Source organism: Ictidomys tridecemlineatus, chromosome 2, assembly GCF_052094955.1.
Source record: "Ictidomys tridecemlineatus isolate mIctTri1 chromosome 2, mIctTri1.hap1, whole genome shotgun sequence".
Lineage (NCBI taxonomy): Eukaryota > Metazoa > Chordata > Mammalia > Rodentia > Sciuridae > Ictidomys > Ictidomys tridecemlineatus.
The window spans coordinates 8,900,617-8,916,370 of record NC_135478.1 but is presented as its reverse complement, the minus strand read 5'-3'; the positions used below and the strand labels follow the sequence as shown (position 1 = coordinate 8,916,370).

The window sequence follows — 15,754 nt, the reverse complement described above, 5'->3', positions numbered from 1 at the left end:
GAAATACCTAGAAAGCTTAAAAAGATGACTGGTCTGCCTGTAAGTAGGAAGACTTCAGAGGTCCATCTTGGTGATGTCACTTCTGCCATTTCATACAAATCCCTTCTCCTTTTTGAGTCTTCTCACATTTATTTCTTACTCAAGAAACTTCTTTTTTCCTTTTTTTGCATCATCGATAGCTTCGGAGCCCAGGTTCTGAATAGGTAGCCAGGTGTTCTACCCCTGAGCCACAGCCCAGCCCAAGAAGCTTTTTTTCTTTCTTTTTTTTTGGGGGGGGGGAAGGGTTACCAGGGGTTGAACTCAGGGGCATCCCCAGCCCTATTTTCATATTTTATTTAGAGACAGGGTCTCACTGAGTTGCTTAGAGCCTTGCTGTTGCTGAGGCTGACTTTGATGTCACCATCCTCCTGCCTCAGCCTCCTGAGCCGCTGGGAATATAGGTGAGGGCCACCATGCCCAGCTGGTGTTTTTTTGTTTTGTTTTGTTTTGTTTTGTTTTGTTTTGAGAGAGAGAATTTTAAAATATTTTTTAATATTTATTTTTTAGTTTTTGGTGGACACAACATCTTTGTATGTGATGCTGGGGATCGAACCTGGGCCGCACGCATGCCAGGCGAGCGCGCTACCGCTTGAGCACATCCCCAGCCCATCCAGCTGTTTTTTTGTTTTTCTTTTTCTTTTGAGACAGGGTCTTGCTAAGTTGCTGAGGCTGTCCTCAGATTTGTGATCCTCCTGCCTCAGCCTCCCAAGTCAGTAGGATTACAGGGATTATAGGCATGTGCCGCCATGCCTGGCTTCATATAAATTTTATGTGACACATGGGCCTTTATTAATGAAGACCCAAAGAAACAGGAGAATCTGTGGGGGTTTGTTTGTTTGTGGTATTGGGGATGGAACCCAGGGCCTCATACAGGCTAGAGAAGCACTCTACCATGGAGTTATAGTCCGGCCCTAGAATCTGTGTGTGATGCTAACCTGGGTGAGGTGGGTGGTCATGGAGAGGCCTGGCTGATCAGAGGGAAAGACCAAAAGCTTATAAACTGGTGAGACTGAGCAAGGGCGGTTTGTTCTGGGTCTTCCCTGAGTCTCTGTGTCTTCAGAGTTCAGAACATTTTTTTCCTCCCAGTACAGGGAGGACACTTCTGGAATGAGTCTTGTGACCTCTGCAGGGGAAGTTCAGGAGCTTTTACAGCACACTTCAGGAGAGAGGGGGGTCAGAATTCCTTCCAGTTTTCATGGCCTGCTTCAGCAGAGAAGGGGGTGCCAAGGTGCCACATTTCAGGTGGGGTGTCCTGAACCCCACCCTGTGGGCCCACATGTACAGAGCAAAACGTAGAATAGGGCCCCACAACATGCCGCCCTGCAGCCGTCCGTGGTGGGAAGCCAGGGAGACCCTCTGAGGACGGGCTGTTGGAGCCCAGGGCTGTGATTCTTCGAGGCGGCTGAAGGAAGGGTGACCTGGGCTCTGGAAGGAGCAGACTCAAGGTCCCCCAGGGAGCAAACGGGGTTGGAAGGTTCCCACAGGAGAAGGGAGGCCAGTGGGGCAGGCATGGCGGACATCAGGGAAGGCGAGGCAGGGAGGTGGCAAAGCAAACTGCAGGACCTTGTGGGTCACTGCAAGGGAGGACATTGGCTTCTACCCAAGGTGGGGTGAGAGCTGTGAAGGGTTTTGAGGTAAGAGGGTGGCACTCTGCCTCAGGGGCTCTGATGCCCTCCTGCAGTTGTCTGGGACATTGGGGGTGAGGGCAGGAGGTAGTGGCCCAGTGGGGGAGATGAGGGGTCTGGGCCAGTGTGGGCCATGGGGGAGGCAGAGGGGGTCAGATTCCATTTCTATTTGGGCAGAGATGCCATGGGTGCGAAGGGCAAGGCCAGGAGTCCGCTCCTGTCAGCAAAGGCCCGGCTGGGAGACCTCCCAGGCCTGACAGCTCAGTGTCCCTTTCCTGGTGGCGGGGACAGTGGTTGGGAATGAGCTCTACATTTGGACATTTGCCTGAAAGCTGCAGACCCAAGGCTGAGGGGGACATGGGCAGGAGCCTGGGCACCCCGGGGAGTTCAGGACGGCAGCCCGTCCAGGGGTTCCAGCCTAGGGAACCGGTAGCCCTGGGTCCTGGCTAAGAGGCAAGTGGGTGAAAGGGCTCATCCCGTCCCAGTGTGGGGTTGAGAAGGAGGGAGCAGGTCACCAGGGGCTCCTGCAGCATCCACTGCTGGCACAGAGATGGGGACAGGCCAGTGGTGCAGGGCTGAGGGGAGGGAGGGTCGGTGGGACAGAGAAGTCCCATTTGGGCAGATGAGACAGCTCTGGAGGTGGGTGTGGAGACGGCTACACAACAGTGGGAATGAGCTTAGCGCCACAAACTGCCCCTCAGGCGGGTGGGGCAGTTCATGTCATATTCATCTTGCTGCAGTTAGAAAAAGGACAGTGGCGGGAGCAGGGCAGGAGCGTGCTCAGAGCTCCACGCCACCTGGCTGGCCTCAGGGCTTCTCTGCGTCAGTGCTGACGGGCCACAAGGGCGTCACAGCCTCCGTCATCGCTCCGCTCGTCTGGTGACCTTGTCTGGTACCAGAAACCCACAGGAATCCAAGGAGAAAAAATCGTCAGAAACTCCATTTATTTATTTATTTATTTTTGTGGTGCTGGGGATTTGCCAGGCCGGCACTCTACCACCTGAGCTGTGTCCCAGCCCCTGCCCCACCCCAGTCCTTTTTGAGGATTTAGTGACCCATGGCCTCCCTGGGGACCCTGCCCATCCCCCTCAGGGAGCAGATGTCACTCCTTGCTGGGGGCTTTGGCCACACAAGCTGCCGGCCACTCAGGCAGGCTCCTTCCTTGCGTTTCTGTTTTAAGTTAGGAAGACCTACTTGATTTTGACTGATGGTGATAAAATATGCACAACAACCTTTACCACCTCGCCACATTTAGGTGTCTATGGAGTCCAGCACGTTCACATTGTGATGCAGCCATCACCACATCCATCTCCAGAGCTTTCTCATCTTCCCAACATAAAACTCTGCCCCATTGAATACCAACCCCCTGCCGTCCTCCCCAGCCCTGGCACCTACCATCCTACTTCCTGTGTCTTTGAGCTTGACCACTCTAGGGACTTGGCCATCAGTGGACTCTCACAGGATCTCTATCTTTGGGACTGGCTATTTCACTGAGCATGACCTTGAGGTCCATCCATGTAGCGTGTCCTAAGCTCTCCTCCCTTTTAAAGGCTAAGTAATATTCCATTATGAGCATGCACCACTATGATCATCCTCCAATCAATGGATGCCCAAGTTGCTCTCCACTTTTGGTGCGGTGATAACGTTGCTGTGACCATGGGTATATACATACCTCTTTGAGACTCTGGTTCACTATTTCTAGTTATATATCTAGAAGTGGGATTGCCGGAGGATATGGTGATTTTTTTTAAATTATTATTTTTAGTTGTAGATGAACAAATACCTTTATTTTTATTTATTTTTAAGTGGTGCTGAGAATGGAACCCAGGGCCTCACACGTGCTAGGTGAGTGCTCCGTTACTGAGCCCCAGCCAGCCCCAGCCCACGGATATGCTGATTCTAATGCTTCATGTTTTGAAGAGCTGCCTTACTGTTCCCATAGCACTGCACCATTTTCTGGGGCCCATTCCATTTTCATTTTTACTTGTAGTATCCCAGTCTTTTTTCACGCTATAAGGCACTCAATTAAAAATGTTCCCCAGATTTCCTTGTTTCCAGTAGCAGGTGACCTGTCTGAAATTAGAATTTTAAAAAAAGAAGGCTGGGAGGTGTGGTCCCATGTCCCACCCAGCACCTCCAAACAAAGCAAGCCTTTTGAAGCCTCTCCTAGGAGAGCTACAAATGTTCTGCCCAGGATTATCAAAGCAGGCTTAAAGGGCAGGAATGTGACATTTGAGATGAGGCTCAGGGGAGGAGACTGGCCAGTGAGGCATTATGGGGATGGGAAGAGCGACCTGCATGTGCAAATACCTGGAAATGTGCGAGGTGCAGTTTCAGTGGGTCCCCACGTGCATTTGGGAACTGCGAGAGTTGGGTTCCCTGGCTACAGGGAGGGGAGCGAAGGGGATGCTAAGACCACAGGGAAGAGCTGACCTTACTGGCCTGGACCAGTGGTGGTGGGGGAACCAAGGATGCAGAGCGGCAGGTGGAGAGGTGGAGACAGCTTAGTGGGGCCTGACAGAGGGGCAGAAGGCTCACAGGAAATGGTGGGGCCAGTGGAGCCCCATGAGAGGTGGGGACACAGAAGCAATATCAGAAGTAGGTGGACTTAACTGGACTTTGACACCTTGTTAAGCTCTTGCTCTGGAAGATAAGATTGTCTTATTGCCGTTGAAACCTGAGGCCACTGACAGAAGCTCAACTGTTCTGCCAACTGGCATCTGCTGGGCCGTGGTCCAGCTTGCTTTCCATCCCGACAATGTTCTAAAGCTCTTAGTTTCGTGAGATCTGTCTCATTTAAAAATTGTTTCATGACGCCCCAGTTCCTGCCGCTGTGTAACACATCACACCATGGCTTAGTGGTTGAAGAGTGGTCAGTTTATTGTCTCCTGGTTTCTGTAGACAGGCTCAGCCAGGTGGTTCTGGCTTCAGTTTTGGGTGAAGGCTACAGATGAGAGTTGAGGGTCAGGGCTCCAGGACTGGCCAGTGATCTCACTCCCCACATGGTCCTGCTGCTACTTTTGGGCTTCTGCACAGGATGGTGGCTTGCTGGCCGCTGGGCTGTCCTATGGCAGCCAGTGGCTTAAAGCTGAGTGTGTGTCCCAGCAGGAAGGGTGCAAGCGGCAGTACCCTTGTGGCCTCCCTGTGCAGCCAGGTGCTGTTTCACTACCCTTCATCAGGTACCAGTGAGCCCCAAGCCCACCAAAAGGAGGAGGAAATTAGATTCTGTGATTTGAGTCGGGGAGTGGGGACATCTGGGGCGGGAGAGAACATGGCTGCCAGCCGCACAGGATGTTCCAGGGCATTCCTGACCACTGGCCTCCCAGTCCAGGCTGCGTCAGGACCCTGCCTGGGCTCCATTGTGCCTGGACCTGGATTCCCAGCCTTTTTTTTTTTTTTTTTTTTTTTGGTGCCAGGGATTGAACTCAGGGGCACTTAGCCACTGAGCCACATCCCACCCCTTTTTAAATTTTATTTAGAGACAGGGTCTCGCTGAGTTGCTTAGAGCTTCGCTAAGTTGCTCTGGTTGGCCTGGAATTTTTTTTTTTTTTTTTTGGTGGTGCTGGGAATTAGAACCCAGGGCCTTGTGTATACGAGGCAAGCACCCTACCAACTTCTACCAACTGAGCTATGGCCCCAGCCGGGGCCCAAACCTGGGCTCCCAACTGTGTAACCTTGGGCAGGTGGCTTAACTTCTCTGAACTCTCTACTCCACTGGGTTGGGAGAAATCTGCGCAGAGGTCCTGGTCTGCAGGTGGGGAGGGAGGGTGAGAGTGCAGGCCAGGAGCTGGTGGCTGGCAAGCAGCTGTCACTAGGCCAGACTGACAAAGGCCCCTGGTTATTGGCCAGTGCTCCTTGTTAGGCATGGTGGCACATGCCTACAATCCTAGCAACCTGGGAGGCTGAGGCAAGAGGATCACTAGTTTGAGGCAAGCCTGGGAAACTGTCTCAAAGTAAAATTTTAAAAGGGGGCTGGGGTGTACCTTAGTGGTAGAGCTCCTGCCTACCACTCTTTGTGAAGGCCTGGATTTGATCCCTAATACTACAAAGAAAAAGTGGAGTGGGAAGGAAGTGTCAGATACCTCCAAAGGGTGGGAATGGGGTGAGCCTTTCTCCCTGTTGTCTCCTTGCTGCCAGCTGAAGTGTGGGTTGGCTAGAGCGAACCACGGCAGTCATCTTGGGCCATGAGATAACCTTGTACAAAAAGGTGGTTGGTGCACAGTGAAGAAGTTACATAAAAGCTTATTTCTGATACCATGTGACACCAATACCTGGCTGATAGGGAAGAGATAAGAAGTCATATCTCAAGTCTAATTTAAGTATTATTTTGGATTTTGTTGCCATTCACAAACAAACTATATCATTATAACACATACTTTTGCAATATACAGGTTTCACATGTCCTTATTTTCCCCCTGCTTAAGGGGCTAATTTTAAAAACTGGCCTCTGTGCTGGGTGTGGTGGTGTACACCTGTAATCCAAGAAGCCTGGTCGGCTGAGACAGGAGGATTGCAAGTTTGAGGCCAGCCCCAGCAACTTAGTAAGACACTGTCTTAAGATAAAAAAAAAAATAAGGTCTGGCTATTAGCTCAGTGGTAAAGTGCCTCTGGGTTCAGGGTTCAATCCCAGTATCCAAAAAATAAATTTAAAAATAAAATAAAATTGGTCCCAGTTTATATTGAATACCATGAAAAATGAATCAGGTCTATTACAAAAACAAAGGGAAAGGAGGCTTCCAGGATAATGGAACAAGGATCCCAGCAAATCCTCTTTCTAAAAACAAATATGAAACTAGACAAAATTGTCCAAAGCAATATAACGAGTCAGCCGTGAAGCTCGAGTGTGAAAGGGGCAACAGGCAGACATGGTGGAGCCAGGCGGGCCTTGGCCTAAGACTTTGAGAGGCTGTAAATATGTCCAGAGAACTAAAAGGGTCATGCCTGAGGAAGTGCTTTCGAGTGGCGACAATGATGCATCACAACTCCAGGTCCGCGCTGGACTTGGGCACCCGAGCACCATGTCCTCATGTGGCTGCTGCCTGCTGAAATGGAGCTGCCAGCACGGCAGAGCCAAGAGCCCAAGCCAGTGACCTGGTCAAGATTTTCTTCTTTCCTGAGGCCTCAGTGTTCTCCTCTGTGAAATGGACCCCACGGGTCCTGGAGATGGAGGACAGGCACCTGGACACAGCGTGGACCCCACTCCTGGCAGCAGGAGCCCAGGAGCCAGGAAGGAGTCGCGAAGAGGGCAGGCTGCGTTGTGTTGTTGGTTTAATTTATTACTGTTTGACATCCAGTGACACTGACATACCCCACCGGGCCCATGGCCCCTGGCCCCCGGCAAGTCTGAGTCTGACCTGTCCAATAAAATACAGTACGAGGAGTGGACGGCTACACACATGCACCCACGTTACACTACAGTGACTCCAAGCCGCAGCCCGGCGGTGCTGCCAGGGAGAACAGTTGTGGCGCCCCAATGCATGATTCTCTCTTTAGACAGTTAATGCTGTTACAAACGCTACGAGGCCAGGCCAGGGCCAGACACAAACAGTCCTACATCTTCTCTGCCGTATAAATATGGAAGATTTTTTGTTTATACAGTTTCCCCCAAGTCTGGAACTACGTCTGCTGCTACCCGTTACTGCTAAGGGCTACTCCGTCTCGGCTCGGGAACGAGGGCTTGGGGTCGAGACTCTGGAATGTCGGAGCTCAGTCTTCCTCACTGCCACTTCCTGAGCGGTCCTGGACAAGGGACAGGAGGAGAGAGAGTGAGTCACCCTACCTGACAAGGCATCCCATTGGGCCACTGGGCTTTAAATGTATTTGTATAGCAAAGCACCAGGCAGGCCACAGAGCCCCTTCCCTGGGTGACTTGAGCAAATTGAGCTCTTCCCAGGGGCCTGGCTCTGCATCCACACCCCTCCCCCTTGGGATCTGGGGACCCATGCAGCCCCCCGTGTTCCATTCTGTTGCTGCCTGCTTGTCGCTGTGCCAATACTTGTGGCTTCAAAACCACGAGCGTCCTTCCTGACCACATGAGATCTCTGTGTTCCATGTGAACAAGTTAGTCTGGTAAGGGCCACAGAATACCCTGCAGGATCTGGACCCTGCAGAGGGAACGCTGTTACAACCCAGCCCCAGGGCCTGCCCCCTCATGGTCAGGACGTCATTAATGTCCTCAGAGATCAGATTCATTCCCGGGACTTTATTTTGAAGCTATTGCAAAAGTTACAAGAAGAAACCCAGAAACACAAGGGGGCTGATAGAGCTTCAGTGGCAGCTGGCCCTGAGCTGTGGTGTTCCTGGAGTCCGCAGGACCTCTCTGCTTTGCCACAGAGGAAATGGAGGCCTGAGAAAAAAGTACCTCCCAGGTCCCAAGCTTAAGGACAGCCAGGGCACCTGCCAGCTCCCCTTGCTGAAGTGTGCTCACTGTGGCGTGGTGTGGCACTTCTCCTTGGGTCCAGGGACCCACAGAGACTGTGGGCTCATCACAGTGGCACAGGCCTATCACCATGTCTAGGGGCTGTGTGTTGTTAGCAGTGCCAGGGACAGAACCCAGAGCCCTGCAGGTGCTCTACCACTGAGCCCCACCCCAGCCTTTTTTTATTTTAATGCGAAGGAGTTGTTTGGAAATGTCCTGCCTGGGCTACAGCAGAAGTAAGGAACAGAGGCCCAAGGGCATGGCGTGTAAGTTACACAGGGACAAGGACACCAGGAATGCCTCTATCATGGAGGGTGCTACGTCAGTCCAAGGAGATTGTCTAGTGCTGCCTCCAACTCTGGAAAAGATCCTGCCCATCTGCCTGGATGGGGGCCTTGGTATCCCAGGGTGGGGCCACACTGTGGGCTGTAACCAGAAGCCCGAGGCCTCTGTGCCCCCATCTTGGATGACCACTGGCTTCTGGAATCGCAGACTCAGGCTGGGGTAGGGGGTCTACCGTGGACTGGCTGTGACCTGTGGCGAGTCACCTAATGGCTAGTCTCAGTTCCCTCACTGCAGAGCAGGGTATTCCAGCAGCCATGACTGCGGGGACACTGCCTTAGCCTGTACCTGCGGCAGCTGCTTGGGGTGTAGCATCTGGCTACTCCGCTGCCCACTGGCCCTGGCTAGTCCAGTTAGGCTGCTGCAGGGCTGTGGGGACCTCACCTCTTCTTGTTCCTCCTCACTGTCGTCATCACTCACAACTGGTTTGGCCCGGGAGCCACGGCTTGGCCGCCGCCGACCCCCCTTTAGCCGATCCTGTGCCTTTTCCTTCCGGCCGAGCTTGATCTTCACTTTGACAGAGCGGGCTGCGGGGGGACCAGGAAGAGGAGAGGGGGTGAGCTGGGGAGCCAGAGGTCTGCTGCCACTCTGCACCTACCTCACCTCCCTCCCCGGGACTCACATTCAGATTCAGAGCCTTCCTCCTCGCCCTCCTCCTCTTCCTCACTCTCCTCGCCTTCACTGTCGTCCTCTTTCTCAATTTTCTGCCTCACGCTGGTAAAGACTGACTGCAGGACAATGGAGTCCTCGTAGATCTGGTGGGGACACAGGGCTGAGTTGGGGACGGTCAGAAGGGCTACCCTATCCCCAGCCTCTACATGGAGACCCAGTGGCCAGCCCAGCCCACAGAGCAGGGGGCCCGTGTCCACAGTCCTCTCCCCACAGCTGCCCTGAGAGCATCAGGCTTATTAAAGGCCCTTGGAAAAAAGGGCTGGGGTGTTAATTTTTGAATGATCACGCGCCTCCCCTCCTCTGAAGAGCCCCAGCAAGCATCTCTGACGAGGTGGGTAGTGATGCCCGTCCCTTGCAGAAGCCACCATCTCCACAGGCTCCTCAAAGGAAAACCCCGTTCCTGGGAGGCGCCCATCCCACACACACTAGGAAAACTGCCAGGACGAGGGTATGGGCCGTACCCAGTCACCACAGGGAAGGCTGTGCCCACAGGATTCCTTCCGAGAGACCCCTAGAGCATTTAAACCCCACACCTCCACTGGTTTGCAAAGGTCACCTGGAGGGACAGGTCTGAAGCCATTTCCTCGGTGGGGCAGGTGGCTCTTTTCTGCGTGCTCTTATTAAAAACAGCACATCAGCCCAAGTTCCCAGAAGGGGATTTTTTTTTTTTTTTAATTTTAATATTTATTTTTTAGTTCTCGGCGGACACAACATCTTTGTTGGTATGTGGTGCTGAGGATCGAACCCGGGTCGCACGCATGCCAGGCGAGCGCGCTACCGCTTGAGCCACATCCCCAGCCCCAAGGGATTTTTTTTTTTAATATTTATTTTTTAGTTGCATTTGGACTCAATATTCATATCCCATCGGCTGAACCAAGGGGCAGATTGTCTGGAGCCTGGGTGAAGTGGCCGGGCCAGGACAGCCCAGGTGGTGCCCACTCACCAGCGAGCCCTCCAGGTTGAAGGTCTGTGCATTCTGGCACAGCAGCATCACGTCCTTCTCCAGGTCGCTGAGGCTGCGGTACTTGTGGTTGCGGATACGTTCCTGCCAGGAGAAGGAAGGCCTTACCCCAGGGCCTCCTCTCCCTACCCCCACCCTGTGCTGGGGACCCTACGGTCCAGCCTCTAGCCCCCTTTGTTAACTCCAAGGCCCAGGGCCATGGTAACCTCCAGGCAGCCCTGGACACCAGCTGCATGCTGGGAGGCTTAAGGCCACTCCCTGCCAGGTCCCTGATGATCTTTCCCATATGCCTCTGTGGTTTTTAGATGGGGCTACCCATGGAAGCCTCTGGGTTCTATCACATTGTCCCCAAACCCCACACACCCCACATGTGGGGTTGACCTCACCAAGAGCTCTGACACCCACCCCAGGCCGGGGTTACCTTTATCTTTTTGAAGTCCACAGGCTTCCGGATGAGCTCGTAGTACTCAGGCAGCTCCTTGCGCGAGGGCAGCTGGATGAACACTTCACTGAGCTGACGTCCACTACTACTGTAAGGCAGGACATGGCACACGTCATTCCCAGGCCGCCCTCCTGGGGGAGATTCCACCCCACGCCATTTGAGAGCAGAGAGGACGAGAAGTTAATGTAGACATGGGAGCTGCCACATGTGAACTGTCTTGGACTTGAGCCTCAGCCCTGCAGGGAATGGGAGTGCCCTCAGCCCAGTGCTGGTGGGCACGGGCGCCTCACCAGTTGCTGGTAATCCTATCTGATGCTACCAGGAGTTTGCTTGTGCTGGTAGCATACACACATGATTTCAAAGACCACAGGGTTCACGTGTGGATGTGTCTCTTGCAGGTGGCACTGTGAGCCTGTAACCTTCAGAAACGGTGGGAAGAATCTGAGGATTAAGATGTCTTCCAGGGCTTTCCACTGGGTGAGTACCACTTACTATAAGGGAGCAGAGGAAAGAGCCACAGGCCACGAAGTGTGGTTGGGTGTGCATTTGTCTCCTGGTGAAGCCAGGAGCCCTGCCTCCTACAAAAAGGACCACCTAGGAACACAGCCCAAGACGGGTGGACAGATGCCTCAGGAACAGAAGACATAGGTCGGGTGTGGTGGTGCACACCTGTAATCCCAGTGGCTCTGGAGGCTGAGGGACAGGACCAGCCTCAGCAACTTAGGGAGGCCTTGTTTCAAAAAATAAAAGGAGGGCTGGGGATGAAGCTGTGTTAAGAGCGCTTGGGTTCTAGCCCAGCACCAAGAAACAAAAAAAGAACATGGAAAGCAGACGACCCTTTGCGTTCTAGCACCCTCCTCTGTCTCAAGCCCAGATTGGCCTACCCCGGGCTCCTGCAGGATATAGACAGTTGGGTGGGTGTGGACAGTGGGCTAGGCTACAGCATGTGGGGTGGCCACGCAAGAAGCCATGTGACCCAGTCAATCCTGTTCTGAAGGGTCCCCTCCTCTCCCAGGATGCCTGCCACAAGCTCCACCTAGGGCTTTATGTCCAGTTGTCCAATATGCTATCCTGCTCCTCCTGGCTGCTTTGTCACTTGGGCTTTTCAGTGTCAAACCCTAGGCAGGTAGCAGGGAAAAATGGACCACAGCGTTGTCCCCAAAACTTCTTTTGTAATTATCACCAGAAATGAAGCCTTACTTCTTGGCATCCTCAAGGGGCATATTTGCCACCTGCCTTCCCAGGGCTGCTCACAGCTTGGGTCCTAGGTCCCTTGTGCTCATTTTGGTGTTTCTGTGTGTCACAGAGCCCCTAATTCAATGGACAGGGACACCCCCCCCAATGACCAAAACCATGCTGGGTGAGGTCAGTCACTGTGCCAGACCCCACATACGACTCCGGCGGAGGCACAGGGATCGCTAGGCAGGTGGAAGTTCGGCATGCCCTACCCGCCTTGGGATTCCTCCTTGCCAGGCTTCCCTTCCATGGCATATGTGGGGTTATGTGCTTGCTTCCAGGTTGTAGCTTTAGCCACTCACTGTCCCTACCCTTTGTGTGGGACCAGACTTCCCCCCTGGAGATGTGCCTCCTGCCTCTAGGGAGCAGACTGGGAGTTTGGCCACAGGAAATGGAACTGGTTTATACAAGCTCTGAAAACTAGATTGCAGCAGACATGTTGGCTGCTCACTTCTGGAGAAGCAGACCTGGCACTGTGCAGAGGGACATCCACACCCTCCACCTGGGGACACCAATCTCACAGCTCTGCAAGCTCAGTGGCAGCCCTCCCTCTTCTAAACCTGCACACCTTACTCTCTGGCTGCGTTTTTTTTCTTCATATGTGTGCGGTGCTGGGGATGGAGCCAGAGCCTGGCACATGCCAGGCAAGTGTCCTACCACTGAGCCACAGCCCAGCCCCTCACACCTCTAACACAAGATATAACACCCTGTGCTTTTGGGGTGTGTCCTGGCTCTAGCTGGGCTTGGCCTCCCTCTTGAACTTGTGTGATGGAGAATCCCACAGGAGGCTCCCACTTGGTCCTCGCCAGCCTCACTGCTGGGAGATGGGTCCCTGCTATTCTGTGCTTCACTGTGGACACAAAGAGGTGCCCACTATTGCTGAGATAAGCACCTGAGCTGTGTTCTGCATTGGATATTAGAAGCCAATACCTGTGGGCACTCAGATACCAGTGCTTGGTTTATATTTCACTCAGAGATTTACCTGAGAGGAAGTAAGTACTTGCCATAGGGTGAGACATGCTCAGTCACCGAGCCAGTGTTTTTGCTCCCTGTGACACATGAGCCATGCCTCAAAATCCTATATATATAGCATGGCCCTGATCTGGTGTCTCTGTTCCTGGGGCAAATGAAGCCGAGCACTGCCTCACAGGCTGTGAGGTTGCTCAAAGCCTTTTAGCTGGGACCACAACCCATCTTTTGTTCATGTGTCCCCAAGAGGTCTTTTTGTTGTTGTTGTAGATGGACACAATACCTTCCTTATTTTTTGAGATTTTTATGTGGTGCCAGGGATCGAACCCAGTGCCTCATGCATGTTAGGGCTCCACCACTGAGCCACAGCCCGGCCCCCGAAGGGGTCTGTTATTGGACATGTTTATTGCTTATCTCTGCTCCTGCTGTGTGTCTCCTCACAGTGTCCTCTGAGTGGATCTTAATTAAGTCCTCTTTATCCACATGCTCTCTTATACTTGGTGCTTATGACTCTGGCCAGGCACACCTGTAATCCCAGAAGACTGAGGCAGGAGGATCACAAGTTCAAGGCCAGCCTTAGCAATTCAGTGAGACCCTGTCTCAAAATAAAATTAAAAAGGAAGAAGTGGGGCTAGGGCTGGGGCTTAGCGGTAGAGTACTCGCCTAGCATGCATGGGGCACTGGGTTCGATTCTCAGCACCACATAAAAATAAAGTGTCCACCTAAGAAAAAAAAATAAAAGGAAGAACTGGGGATGCGGCTCAGTGTTAGCACACGCTAGGCACTGGGTTCCATTCCCAGCACTGCCAAACGGCTACACCCAACCACCCACGCCTAAGATCACGGAGGAATTCCACTTTCTCTCTTGAGAAGTTTTGATCTCTTCCCTTTTAACATGATTAGTTCTGTGGCCATTAACCTGGAGAGTTCTCCCACATCAGCCCTCGTCATCCCGTCCTTACCATGCATCTCCCCAGCCAGAACACAGGCCCCAAGGGCACAAACCATGCCTGAGGAGCGCCAGCTCTGTCACTGGCATCGGGAACAAAGCCTGGTACACAGTAGTGCTCAGTAAACATTTGTTGAATGATGGACACTTAGGCTAAAAGTTTGTGGGTCACAGAGTAGTAGGAATTCCAACCCGAGCCTCACCAAGGTGCCCCTCGCCTCAGGTGCCCCACTACCGAGAAGTCGTTTCTACTCTGCTCTTCTAGTAGGAGCTCCCTGCAATGCAGCGGTGGCCACGAGAGCAGCCTTCTGTCTCTGTGGCAGTGGTTCTGGGAGAAACTTCTGCAGGCTGGGCACTGTCTGGGAACCTCCAAGGCCTGGCAGCAGTGGGTTAGTGAAGTGTCCGCAGGCCGTCGGGATCAGCCCTGTGACCCCAAACCAGAGGCAAGAGCAGCTGCCATGGCCTAATGCCTCCTGGGCCAGGTTTCACTGTCTTGGAAACAACTGCTGAAAAACGACAGCAATGAAGCCATCTTTGTTGCCCTACCTCTGGATATCAACTCCTGGGGCAGGGATCTCCTCAACCTCATTCCCTAGAAAGGGACACAATTTAGAGTAGAGACTCAGAGTGACCAAGGCCTCACCTGGGGAGAGGTCTTGGTCTTGATGAGGTACAGGCCCTTCTTGGAGAAAGCAGCCTTCGTGGGGACCTTTGTTGTCCTAATTGACACATCTCTTCAAGTGTAGTATTTAGTTTTAAACCCAAATTACAACAGAAGAGAGGAGACAGGGTGGGAGACCACTATGCCTCTAGATAAGACAGAATGTGAGAGATCACCTGTCCATATCCCTTAATAGAGAAACAAGAGGTCAGGAGAGCAGGCTGCCAACAGGAAGCTGGTGGCAGGACTCAGGCTGAGTCATGGACTCTACCCTAGTTCCACCCACTTTCTCATTTACTGTTCTAAATCAAGGGTCAGCAAAATTACTTTGAGACAGGGTCTTACTAAGTTGAGGAGGCTGGCCTCAAACCTATGATCTTCTTCCTACCTCAGCTTCCTGAGTTGCTGGGATTACAGATGTGCACCACCACACCCAGCTTCAGAAAATGTTTTCTGAAATAGCGTAGAGAGATTTTAGGTTTTGTTGGTCTGAAACACTATGGCAATTACTCAGTTCTGAATCCTAAAATCAATAGCAGGGACCACATATATACAGGAATGGGCCTTGGCTATGTGCCAATAAAACAAGTATTTGTCAACAATGAAGTCTGAATTTGATGATTTTTAAAAAATTTTAAGACATTGATGGGCCTTTATTGTATTCATATCCAATGGTGCTGAGAATCAAACCCAGTGCTTCACACATGCTAGGCACAACCCCAGCCCCCAAATTTGATGATTTTTGCAACTTAAAATAGCCTTCCTTTGATTTCCTGTACATATTTTGTTTTTATTTACTTTTTCTCTGCCCAGTCCTGGGGCTTGAACACTGGGTTCCTCCACTACTGAGCTACATCCCCAGGGTCTTGCTAAGTTACCCAGGCTGGCCTTGAACTTTCCATCCTTCTGTTTCAGCCTCCTGAGTTCCTGGACTTACAGGCTTGTGCCAGGCTCTTTTCTTGTTTTTGTTTGAATGTTGATTTGCAGTTTTGGTTCACTGACCTCTATGGTGAATCCTAAAAATCAATAAAGGAATGTCTGAATCAGGGGTAACACGTACCTGGTTTCCTAATCCTCTGACCATGGCAGACACTGCAAATGGATCACAGCATCATACCTTGAGTTTGAATGGCCTCAGTGAGGCAAAAGCAATCAGGTGAAGATGGTGCTCAACCTAGATCCTATCTGCTCACTACAGAAGTGGTCCTGGCTCATTTAACACAGGATTCCAGCTCTACTCACCTTCCTATGGTCCACTCAACCATCGTTTTGGAGACCAATCTTTTTTTTTTTTTTTTTTTTTTTTGGTACCAGGGATTGAACTCAGGGGCACCTGACCACTGAGCCACACCCCAGCCCTATTTTGCATTTTATCTAGAGATAAATGAGTTGCTTAGTGCCTTTCTGTTGCTGAGGTTGGCTTTGAACTGTGATCCTCCT

The 15,754-nt window shown here is 52.2% G+C and overlaps 1 protein-coding gene across 6 annotated transcripts in view; it reads right to left on the bottom strand.

The window, feature by feature from the left end:
* Positions 1–6,915: 6,915 nt before the first annotated feature.
* The window catches only part of LOC101971256 (SWI/SNF related BAF chromatin remodeling complex subunit ATPase 4), an 81,441-nt gene continuing 72,602 nt past the window's right edge, over positions 6,916–15,754 (bottom strand). For 3 of the 6 annotated variants that reach the window (XM_005336154.4, XM_013363305.4, XM_078036254.1), the window contains 5 exons: positions 10,479–10,587; positions 10,040–10,141; positions 9,047–9,179; positions 8,809–8,951; positions 6,916–7,403 (listed from right to left, as the gene is read on the bottom strand). In XM_005336154.4, the coding sequence (XP_005336211.1) occupies positions 7,371–7,403; positions 8,809–8,951; positions 9,047–9,179; positions 10,040–10,141; positions 10,479–10,587 (520 nt within the window). In that variant the 3' untranslated portion in view covers positions 6,916–7,370. Of the gene's footprint in view, positions 7,404–8,808; positions 8,952–9,046; positions 9,180–10,039; positions 10,142–10,478; positions 10,588–15,192; positions 15,331–15,754 lie in introns of those variants that run through there. The other 3 variants (XM_078036247.1, XM_013363306.4, XM_078036266.1) reach the window with 2 other exon arrangements.